Source organism: Grus americana, chromosome 21 (assembly GCF_028858705.1).
Source record: "Grus americana isolate bGruAme1 chromosome 21, bGruAme1.mat, whole genome shotgun sequence".
NCBI lineage: Eukaryota > Metazoa > Chordata > Aves > Gruiformes > Gruidae > Grus > Grus americana.
Window position 1 is genome coordinate 1285994 of NC_072872.1, and position 12198 is coordinate 1298191.

Here is a 12198-nt window from a genome sequence, read left to right on the forward strand (position 1 = left end):
TTGCCTTAAGTGAAAAGAGTTTTGTGGTCTCGTTCTGGTCCTCAAAAATGTCACCATTGCTAAATTAGCGTTTGTAATAGCAGTGAGACATTCCTTAGTACCTTAAGGTCTGGGAATCTGTGCCAGGAAGCATGTCTGTGTGCCATCTGCGGCGTGTTTATAGGCAATCCCCAAGCCCCTCTTTTAATATCTTGGATCCTTTCTACGGGAGCTGGAATCCTGTTCTAACCATGATGTTTATTCAGTACTTCCCTCCCATCATTCGTAGCCCAATTTAGATTTTTAGATGCTTAAAGTAACGCTTATTAACAAATTGGAATGGAAGGAGGAATGTAATTTAATCGTAACCTCGCCCATTCGTGCCCTGGGATAAGTCAGGTGCCCTGGGACCTAGGGACGACCATGTATATGTATGAAATCAGATAATAAACTTCCATGGCCCCTAATTTCATCGTCTCATTTGTACAGAAACCCTGTCCGTCATTTTCTGTTTGAAGAACATCTTTTGTGGACACCTTGGTCAGAGTTGGCTCTCTAAGCTTTGCAGGGAACTCTTTGCCCAGGGAGCTTTTTCCCTACAGGAACCTCCACGTTTTATTTAAGGTCCCGTTACAGCGGATTTCATGCCGACGAAAACCACGCAGTATCCTGTAACTTGTAGAGCGGGATGGTTGTCAGTCGGGATATTAATTAGCAATTGTCTTTCTGGCCACAATGATGTGGGTATAGAATGAAAGTTTAAACTCTCCTTGCGTAAGTGAAGAAATCAGGGCCGGACCGGCTGAGAGAGAAGTTTGCACGTGTGTGCCGTCCCTCCGAAAAGGAGATTTCAGTGTCTCGGGTCTTCTGTCTGTACCAGGTAACGAGCATAAAGAAAATTTAAACAACAAACTCTTGCTGGTGCTTTGACGGCAGGAAACCTGCCTTCCAGAGACATGCATTAATGTCTTTTTCTGAGCAGTCAAGAATTTGACCTCTAGTACTTCTCACTTCTTTTCTTGCGCGCGCTTCTGTACATCCGGGTTGGGCTTTGTCACAACACGTATTTTTAACTCAGCTTGCTAATTTTGAGCTTGCAGGAATATATGATTGCAGGTGGAGGTTTGAAAATGTGAGATATTAAATAGCCGATAAATCCAGGAAAAGGGTAATCTTCTTTTTGGCCTTTGTGTTAAAGATCTGCTGGAAGTGCAGCTGAACTCTCTGGTTTGTAATAGGATTAGTAGGTTTTTGATTGGGTTAATAATGCTGGGAATATTTGCTCGTGTAACGTATTTCATTATTTTTGATGCAGTGCTGTGCCTTTTACCACCTTAGTTTCAGTCTGGGCCTGTGTGTGTCTCGGTACATGCTATCGGTGCCTTTCAGGCTTCGGGGTGCTTTTGCATAGGGATGCTCAACTTCACGGGTGCCTTCTAATTTGGGGAGAGCAGCTGGGGGTAGGAGCTGCAGGAAGGGAGATCTGGAATAGTGGGGAACACACAATGTAGCTTCAAATGCCGATTAATGCTATTAACTTTAATAATTATTTAACCTTGGAAACAGTTAACTTTCAAAAGGCGTGACGTAGGTAGGATGAATGGATTGGTTTTAATACTTAGGAAGGACTAAAACCAACATTAATTGTGGTGGGTTTTTTCCAAACAAGGGAAGGAAAGAAAGAAAAATCAGTTACAATTTTATCACATAGATCTGCAAAGGAAAGATTGCTGCACAACTGCTGAGTCTAGTTAGGACTAGGTCTGCTTGCAGACCCATCCCTCACTGCTGCTACCACATTTTGCAGTGGATTGCTGCTTTGAGAGGTGTGTTTAGTACTTCTCCGTGTGGTCTTGTGTGCCCAGTGGGGGAAGATAATGTGGGGTTTTTTTCTACTGCTGCTTGAGCTTTTTCTTTCAGGAGTAACCCTAGCCTGGCTCGGAGCCTTCCCTGGCCCATCCACCCTGGTGTAAACTGAATTATTCTGAATAAGAAAGCTCTCACAGTAGGTGTCCTGGATGCCTGATCTAGAGAAAGAGTCGTCTTCTGGTTTGTGATACCATTGTGAATCAAAAGCTGGTTTAAAATTGCCAGTAAGTTGGGTTTTTTTTTGGGGGGGGGTGGGGTGGGGGTTGAAATAGCATTTTTTTCATAGAAAATCAAAATCCTCTGTAGCTGTTTTAAAATTCTACAGATCCCTTTCTTCAGGACGTTCTGTGCACGTTTTCTGTTCTCACCGTCACGTGGACTGTGCTTTATTTTGATGCTTTTTCAGACTTTACCGCTTGTTGAACCACATTTTTGTTCATAATATAAGACAACAAAATAATGCGAGGCAACTTGCCATTTTCTTATGTTTAATCATTTCTATTCCGGTGTTCCTTCTGTAATAATACCTTCTGTTCCATGCAATTTAATGGATGTTTTCTTGGACGCTCCAGAAAATACATCTTTTTTAAACAAACGCAATGTGTTGCAGAAGGCAATATGTCCCAATAAACACCAAAGTCAGTGCAAAAGTCAGAGCTTTACAAAATGCGGACCATGTAAACATGGAGAGTGTAAAATATCCTTGCAGCTAGAGAAAATTGGGGAGAAGGAGCCATTCAATTACTGGAGTCTGCCATTCGCTGTTGTGTCAGACTGGGGAACTAAGGAATAATCTCTGGAGCCACTTAAAACCTCAATAGGGAGGACTTACCCAAGGGGGTGAAGATTTGAAATCAATTAACGTGGTTCTCCTGCGAGCCGAAGTCTTGACGTGTTGCTTTCCGCTCACCACAAAGAGCACAAAAGGATTTGACGGTTAAAATTTGAATATTTTATCTTGAAGGAACCCTTGGAGATCATCTAGTCCAAGCATCTGCTCAAAGCAGGGTCAGCTTCGAAGAGTGGTTACTCTGGACCGTGTCTACTTGGGCTTTGAGTATCTCCAAGGATGGAAACGTCCTTAGAGATAGATGGAAGACTACAAATTTTTGGAGTTTTTTGTTGAGTCTTGGAGGAAATGAGGAGGAAAGGCTCAAACATGCTGCTGCATGGACTGGGGGGGTCTCAGCTGAGTGCAGGTTGTGTGCCTGAGCACGAGTAGTCATCCTCAGAGTTCATCTTCTGGTTAAACTGGAGTGAAATTTTATAGGACAAATGAAAGGCACTTTGTAAACTCAAGGGTGTCTCTGCCGAGATTCGCAGGTCTGCTTCCAACGGTGGAGATGTTGGAACTTCTCCCCCTATCACAGGCAAGCGTGCACATGGTCTATATTTTTGAGTACCTTTATTATGGCAAATACCAATTTGCTTAATTATGAAATAGTGGTTACCAGACCACCCCCCAGCTGCGAGCCGCGTGCGGCAGTCAAGGCAGGGACTGTCATTCCACCCTCTGTAAGGAGCCAAGTAAATCCATACCAGTATTTACAGTCGTTACGAAGTGATAATCTGCTGTGGTGTTATCCTTGCCCTCGTGCCTTCGTTAACACCAATTTTGAATCTGGACAGACTCTGTGTTGGTGGATTTAATAAATGAGTGTCTTTGGGAGGAGGACAGCCACCCAGCAGGACATCTGTCCTTCCCCGTGTCTCAAAATGACGCTTGTTTAAATATTTCACTCTGCATCTTCAGCTGACCACATCACTGCGGTCTGAAATTGGGCATGGGTTCATCAGCTCGAGTGCCTTATCTTTTTCAAAAGAGCAGAAGGATTGTTCTTTCTGTCCCAAAGCTGTGTGTTATGTTTGCCTTTGCACCCCGTTAACAGTCGGTTGCCTTCAGCACTGTAGCTGCTGATAAAATAACTGCAATTATTAGGTTATAAACACGGGGTAAGCCTGAACTTCGGGGAGATAATGCAACAAACAGGGACGCTTTCTATCTTGCTTTTCCTTTTCACCCTCCTCCTTTGTAATATCCCTCTAGGAATAGTAACCACGGTGTCTTAAGCAGGAAGGAAATGAGCTGCGTACTTGTGTCTGCGTTGTCCTTTGTCCAGGGAAGAGGAAACACGTGGGAATCTGCTTATTTCTGTTAAAGTAAGAAAAATGCCTGCAGTTCTGCAGTTGGTACTTGGAACTCCGTTTCCCTTTTCAGCTTGCTGCCTTTGCCCACTTGAATGCGTGACGTTAAATCATATGAAGCCACAAAAAAAGGTTGTTAAAAATTTAGTGGGGCAGGTAATGACACAGATGATATACCTGGAGACAAACTGCTGCAGAGGAACAGAGATAACAATGGTTGAGCCACGTTGGCGAGAGAAGTAATTCCTCCTGGGTTGGGATATCTTTATCCCTTTAAAGACTGAGTTTAATATTTACCGACATGGGGAATTCTCCTAAAGGTTGGGCTTAGGGAAAAAGGCGGGAGTGGAATCCGGTCTGCTTGCGAGGAGGAGGAGGAGGAAGAGAAGTGAGGATGCTGACTGCTGCCAGCCGTGCAGGCTCTTCTCTGCTTATTATTCTTGTCTGCAATTTGGTGAATCCCTAAAATCCACACCACCTTTATAGGGCGAGACACCTGGAGCTAACCGAGTAGCTGGCATTCTGCTTTTGCAAAAACCCTAGTAGTTAAATAAAAGCACCAAACAGTCACAGTTCCTGTTTGCTCTTTGCTTCCAGTCAAATCCAAACCTCGAAGCTTCCTAGTAAATCCGATGTGCGAAGACTTTGTACCAGTGTCACAAGCTGGTCCCTTCATCAGGAGCAGGGTATTTGCACTGTAATTGTGTTAAATTCTGTTTTAAAGTGGAAACCCTTAATCTGCACAACCCGTTCAGTGTCAGAGAAGAGCTCTGGTACTTGCCTCATTGATTTTAATGGGGCTTTGAATATTCCAAGTAATATGTACCAATATATGCAGAAAAACAGAGTGTTTTCAAGTGACTGATGCATCTTACAGGGTAGCAGCATGGGCTTATAGCGAGTCAGCAGAGTAGAACTGCCATGTATTTTTATTTTACAGAGATGCTATGATGAGGACAAGCTGATTTCAGTGATGCTGGATAATTTGCAAATGAGCTGCTTACAAAACTGGAAATTCTTGATGCGATGTATACCAAAAACCCTGCATATTTGAACATGTAGCTGTCGTGTTTTTGATGGTATGCAGTTGAAGTATCATCGTAAATAATGAACGCCAAACTATGAGCATTTAGAGGGGAATTGTCCTTATTTATTGGTTTAATTGTTGTGCTATTTTTAAAGCTGGGTTAGTTCAGTGTGGGAATATGCATTATTTGCGAGAAATAATTTTTCTGTGTAGAAAAGCCTGAAATGAATGAATTCAATAATTCAGGCTTCTCCATCATCGTTTGTAATATTTGCAGATGAGCTGGTTCTATATATTAAAGATAGACATTCCAGGTCCTACAGGGTTTTTTTCCTACTGTACTCAAATTATTCACAATACACAAGTCATTGCAGACAGCAGCTTCGAAATCTGCCGTGACCCTGTTCTGCTGCCTGCAGGGGCACACCAGGAAAAAAAATAGATTTGAATTATCAAGTTACCAAAACAGTAATAAAAATCAAACACATTCAAGAAACTAACCTGAGATGGTTGCAGCGCGGGTTTCTAGGTATTGCAGTGACACTGGTACAGGTCCAAGGGAATGTTTTTTGGTGTGTCAAGCACGGTTCGCTCCGGCAGGATTTCTGTGAGCTGTTTTGGCATTGATTTCTCTTTTCCCGCAGGGCTTTATCGGTTGTACGTGCAGCCGTTGGGAGGACTGCTGAAATGATGTAGGTGTTAGGTTTTCGTTAGGCGTTTGTCCCCAAGGTGGGCGTTTTCTGGCTCGATAACATAACCCTGAGCAAAACTGGAGGGGCAGAGATACCATGAGAAGCTCTCACGTGGCTGTTTCGGTGTTGATTTGTTGAGTCCAGGTGGATTAAAAGATCAAATTCTTTGCTATCTGAACTCTTCCCACAGGTTGGAACTCCGCAGTGAGGTAGCTGAATCCTGGGCATCTCTAAAAAGTATTTTATTTTGTCCATTGCCAACATACTGATTTTAGGTCAAAAGCCGCTTCAGCTCAGGTTCAGCCCTCTCTGCCGCAGCCCCTGGGAAGGCTGGTAAGGGAGATGGCGAGAGCATGAACCTCTTCATCCCTTTTCACTTGATGTTCCAGTGTTCATAAGTCAGCACCCGGATGGAAAAACGAGCCTTTCGTTAGCGATGTGACTTGTAGGCTGCAGTAGCAGGAGATTCTGGGCTGTTCTCGGATGCTCTGACTGTTCCTGTTCTCTCTGCCTTGCAATAACATCACTTTTCATATCAGATTTAAAAAATAAAATAAAATCTTGCTGTAATTTGGAAGTTTTAAACACTTGCACACCGACATCCTTGCTAGCACCGTCCCTGTGAACCAGGTGATGATTTATGCTGCTGTGGGGGAATTTCTTCACCTGCACCCAACCCAAACTCCCACCGTCCAGGCCGGTGATGCAAGGGAAAACTTTCTAAGAGCAACTTCCAGGGCCGGTGCATCAATGCAGCCTGTCCCGCGTTCCCTCTTGTGGTTTTCCTCGAGGAAAATAGTTCAGCAGCTGGAAGGAAAACTGAGTCCCGTTGTTAAAAATAGGGATAAAAAGGAAACGCCTGTTCAATGATCTTGCCGATGACTCTTGTAGAGCTCTCTTCCTGTACCTTGCTCCAGGGGCAGCTGCGTTTTGTGTCAGGGAGCTTGTATAAATAAGAATTTATAAATTTAGGGACAGGCCCCCTTAGTATAAAGTAGACTGCGTGTTACTCTATGTGCTACCTGCTGTGGCTTCAATCAATATTTAGCATTTAACTGGGTCAGTGAATGTCTTGGTGAAAGGTTTTTGTGCAGAAATACCAGAGCAGCCAGGGAAATGTGTCTGGTTTTCTTGGGGGTCTTTTGGGGGCAGAAATGGATCTTGCACTAATTTTATCCTCAGTTCCCCACTGGTGCATGTTTTTGATATTTTATGTTTCAACATAAAGTGATTAAAAATCTTTTGGAAAGTCCATGCGGTGACAATTCCAGTAAGCTTTTACCTGGGTGCTCTCCTTTCGTGAGCTCAGGGATCTGAATGCTTAAATAAGATATAAACTGCTACGACAAGGTATCATTTTATTTTTTTATTCACAGGTGAGCATCACGTTGCTTTCTGTTGTGACCACACAGGAAAAACGGTGTTTGGGGTTGCTGTGGGATAGCCGAGAGCTGCCTGTGGCCCCAGCACGCTTCATGATGTTATAAAATATTTTGCTTACGCCGTCATGTTCCTCCCAAAGAGATTAAAGCTTTTTTTTGTTGGCATTCAGCAGAGTTTCAGCTCGCCCTGGACAGGAGCGCGGTCGCTGTGTTGGTGTTAACGGGGAAGTAACTGGAAGTCCAAAGGTTTTTCTCACCCAAGGTCACAGCGATAGTGATGGTGATAGAGCGGCGAGCTCCTGAGTCACGGTCATGTGTTGGAACTACAAGACCATTTCTCCTCCTCATATGTAACTTCAGTAAATATAGACCCTGCCAAACTTCTTCCCCAAGTCAGGAGAGGATTGAAGAAACGGCGACAGGGTTTAACCCCGTCCCACGCCAAATCCAACCGTGCCACTGAAGGCAGAAAGCTCAGCAAGCGACACCTTTCTGCCTGGGGATTTAAGAGTTTTGTTCCAAAAAAAAAATTTCCACCGGCTGCGGGAGGCAGAGAGCTGCGTGACTCAGCTTTTTCTGAACCCGATGTGTGTACTTTGCCTGTTTATTCCCAGTACAGTCAGTACCGAGGGAGTCATGTTACGCAGCAGGCTTAGTGTTTATAACTGATCTAAGAATAACTTTTTTCATTTGTTTCATTGGTAGTGATTATTTTATTTTATTTTATTTTTTTGCTTAGCGCAGTCGGCAGCCCAAGGTGGAAACTGCACAGAAAAACGAATAGAAAGGGTTTTCCCCAGCTAGTTGTGGGAATACATAAACACACAACTATTATCGCCTGCCCCCCCATGAATAGCCACATCCGAAATATAAAATCACGGAGATGAAAGCTTTAAGGGAAGCAAATTGCTCTGCCTCGAAAGTGGAGCAGTGCAGCAGCCATCCGTTCTCTTCCAGCTTGGAGTGCTGCAGTTATTTGAACTTCAAGGATGTTGATGCCAGCGCTTAGATGCTTCTGAATCAAAATTTTTATACGGAATGATATTTGCTACCCTGCCTTCCCCTCCGTGGTAGTTTACGTAGGGAATTTTTGGAGCATTTCTTCACTGATCTCTTCGTTTGCTCACCTCACCCTCAACATTTCAGCCACGGTGCATAAAAGCCACATATTTCCAGCGTGACTGCATGTGATTATATTCCTTTCTGTACCTATTTAGATGCTTGGCACAGAAAAAAGTCCTTTTGACAGATGAATGGATGCAATACTCTTAATCAGCTGACTCCTCTGAAAAGCAACGGAGTGCTGTGATTTATTCTGGTGGATGTTTTGATAGTTTATTTAGGCTGCCACGTACTTATATGTTACCTTAGTACCTGCACAAATTTAGAAAGCACTTTTTTTTCCCCTCCTTTTTCTTCCCACCCCATTTTGTTTTAGCACAAATACCAGTGAAAGCACAGCCAGAAGCATTTCTTGTTGTGTAATAGTTGTGAAATGTTTATTTAGGTGATGTTTGTTGTCTTCAGGGGGATTTGTATTGCACTCGTTCCTCAAGGCTGCAGTTATGAACCTAGCACCCGGAGCAGTCGTCTGGGTTAGAAACAGCCCGGGCTGTCCAAAATTACCTTGTTTTGATGACGACTTAATAGCAGAAGCCCTTCAGTGGTTGCTATTTCAGCCTTCATGTGCTTTTTTTTTTTTTCTTTATTTATAACTCAATGCTATACATCTTCTGATAGGGTTTAAATACTAAAGCAAATTTAACACTAGATTGCGTCGTCTTGCATTTGCCTCTCAGCCCTGCTAGTGTCAGAAATGACATCTGTTAGCAGTGAGGTGGTTGTCTTTGGCACTGTATTTAAAAATGCCTGCTTTAGTCTTTCTGCTAAAACTTATTGTTTTTTAGACTTAATGATAGCTGTGCTACCTCTTTCCAATTTCCTTGTGCTTGGGTGATTAAAAGAAAACTCGGGCTGTTTTGGAGGTGGGTAAGGACTTTGGGGACGTTATATCTGACTTAGTGCAAGTTAAGTCTGAAGAAAACACAATTCACAAGCCTGAAGAAGGGGAAGAAGAGTGGATATTTTCCTCCTTTTTTGCTGAGACGCTGCGGGAGCAGCAGTTCAAACCGTCTGGGGTAAGGTTTCTTCTCTCACGATGCAGAGCTGGAGGCACGAGGAGCTGGTGGTCAGCCTGTCCGCTTCCACATGAGTTTTCATAATATTTCCTGACACAATCGCATACCCTGCATCCTCGCTGCTGCCTGCTAGGATCTGAAGAGTAGCATCAGGACCCTTCGCAAGGTGCGTGGATTGACGTGGAAAACCGCTGATCCTCCAAGGGGAGAAGCCTTAATCTCAGTTTGGGCAGAGATCCCAGATGGAGAAAGTCAGCAGCAAGATGCTACAAACGCAGGACAACTTCTTTAGGTGGTGGATGAAAAGATAGCGGAGTTTCCCCGCATCTCGTTAGTGCTACGCCGTGCTATGGTGTCGTTACTGCTGCGAGATACGGTACATACTGTTTATTATACAGCATTGACACGAACAGCTCAAGCAGAATCACACTTGTCAAATAAAAGGGGAAAATATTTGATGCTGCATCTGACATGTCAAAAAATTAGAAGACTTCTTGCAAATTAGTTGTTAACATGAATTGGGGGTTTTGCCGGTGGTAAGAAGGGAGGGAAGCCCTGGCTGGAGAGAGATTAGACCAGATGAGCTCCTGGAGAGGAGGGGCAGCAGAAAACCTGCCCTGCTTACCTGCCAGAGGTTGCTGCTTCCATAGCAGGAGCTGATTAAAGCATTTAATTGCTCTTGAACCAGAGTCTGTACTGCTGTATTGATATAAAGTACTACAGAACAACATTCTTCAGCTAAATACTCTTCCAAGTGTGCTTTGGTGTCCTAAATCATGGCAAAGATTTAGTAGTGTACTTGGAGACATACGTTTTTATCATCTCTGACCCAAAAAGCAATGTGAAAATGGGGGAGAAAATAGCAGAACATGTAGTAGGAAGAGCGTCCTTAAGTGTCTGTGTATTCGTGTTTTAAGTTTTGCTCTTTAGTGATCCGTTTGAGTGTGGTCCCAAAGTAGGAATAGGAGGTATTGCAGCAGGAGGTGTCTGGACTGGGACTATTTTCAGGCTGTGCTCAGTCCCCTCATCGCTTTTGTTTTCTGAGCCTGGAAAATTCCTTGGTCGGATTGTTTCTAAACTAGATTTTCATTTACCTTGGATTACATTTTGATCAGCAGGAGATTAAGTGGAGATGTCATGTCTAGGGATGAAAAAAGAAGAAAAAAAGAGTAACAGAGAGACCCCAGCTTCTAGACTGGGAAGTTTTGCAGGCTTCGGGACTGAGTTTCTTTCTAGAAACGGGACGTTTTATGTTGTTTCTACACCGCTCCTTCAGCCGTTTGCCTAAAACGGAGCTTCAGGCTTTATGCTGGATCACCTCTCTTGATAGCTAAAGTTCTACAAGTTTCTTTTTTCTTTCTTTAATACAGACAGGTTTAGCCTATCAACTAGAACTTGGATTTATTGTTTCGAAACTTAATTATTCAAATCAAATATAGCACAGTTCAAATGAAAGGTACCCTGAAAGGTGCCTGAGGGCTGGTGCAGTGAAACCTGTTCTCTCAATCCCACGTTACGGACTGAAACGCTTCCCTTTATTCCTTAGACCTGCTCTTGAATTGTCATGCAAGGGCCATGAAATTCAAAGAGGAGAAGGGATTCCTCAGCAAGGCTTGCGGTGTGAATATATCATAATTCTGCGTACAGAGAGGTATCGCAATGTTTTAAAGCGTAATCCTCTCCCGTAATCAGTAAAGCGAGCCCAAAGACCTCCCAGAGGAGACCCAAGACTTGATGAGCTCCTTTATTTATCAAATAAATATGATGGCCAGGAGGTGAGTAGGGACAGTGGTTACCTTTAGTAATGCCAGTGGCCAGAGCTGGCACCACAAGGGATAGACAGTGGAGGGGGAAGAGCTGGAGACGTGGCTTGCGATGGAGTCGTGCGGGAGCTACGGGGTAGCATGTGGAGTTTGGGATAATTCCTCTTGAAAGCGAAGGTTGTTGCAGGTTAGTGGCTGGGTTTTATGCCATTACAATAATAAATTATTAAATACATTTAAAAATAAGGTTTTTTGGGTTTTGTTTTTAAAAGAAAGGAAAAAAGTGTTCTGAAAAGTTACTTCTAAATGTCTTGTTAAAATGCGTAACCAACATAACTCTACAGCTCCAGTTTATTGTTACTTTGGGCAAATAACGTGGAGGAGAGCATCTGCTGGTATAAATTGTTATAGCCCATTGAAGTCAGTGGAACTATGAAAAATTTACACAACCCATGGTCTGCCTTACATCTGTAATGATTTCAGGCCCCTTCACTGTGTCGCAAATGCTTTAAAGCAGCAGTGGCTTGTATTAAATGCATTTGAGCTTGGTTTTTGTCCTTTGTCTTATTTTGGAGGATTTATCGGCAATACCTACCATCGGAAACGTGTTCAGAGGAGGCTTTTTGGAAAGTAGGCAGCCAGGTGTTCGCACAACGTGGGGTTTCAGTGATGCGGTGTTGCGTTGACGTTCCTCTTTGCCACGTTTTCCGCTGCGGCACTTGGGGAGCTCAGGGTAGTGTTGATAAATTGGTTGGGTCCTTGATGGAGAAGGCTTTCTCCATCACGATCACCTCTGTCATCTTTATCTCAATATTAATCAGCGGTCCATCTGATAACGTGTTCAGTTCCTATTTTGGAGAGCGAATCGTTGGATATGCTCATTTTTTATTTCCTTTTCTTGTTCCCTGGCAGGCTCCTTACCCCTCAGGACAGAATGCAGCTCCAACCACGTTGGTGTACCCTCAAGCCCCTCAAACAATGAACACGCAGCCTCAGACCCGCTCGCCGGTAAGGGAGCCCATGTTTGCGTTATCTTACGTTCTTTCTTTCCTCGTCTGTGTGTTTCTCTGTGTGTATGTGTGTGTCTATAGCACTTGGCCGGTTCTCTGGAAAGCGTGTTTTGCTGAACTGGAAGCACGTTCCAAATGGCAAATCTTGATTGAATTTTTCAGCCGTTGTCCTGGTAGGATAATTGTCCTTTTA

The 12198-nt window shown here is 43.6% G+C and overlaps 1 protein-coding gene across 18 annotated transcripts in view; it reads left to right on the forward strand.

Moving 5' to 3' along the window:
- The window catches only part of EIF4G3 (eukaryotic translation initiation factor 4 gamma 3), a 143059-nt gene that overhangs the window by 54308 nt on the left and 76553 nt on the right, over positions 1–12198 (forward strand). For 16 of the 18 annotated variants that reach the window (XM_054849409.1, XM_054849411.1, XM_054849417.1 and 13 more), the window contains one exon: positions 11908–12003. In XM_054849409.1, coding sequence (XP_054705384.1) covers positions 11908–12003 — 96 coding nt within the window. Of the gene's footprint in view, positions 1–8988; positions 9609–11907; positions 12004–12198 lie in introns of those variants that run through there. The other 2 variants (XM_054849416.1, XM_054849415.1) reach the window with 2 other exon arrangements.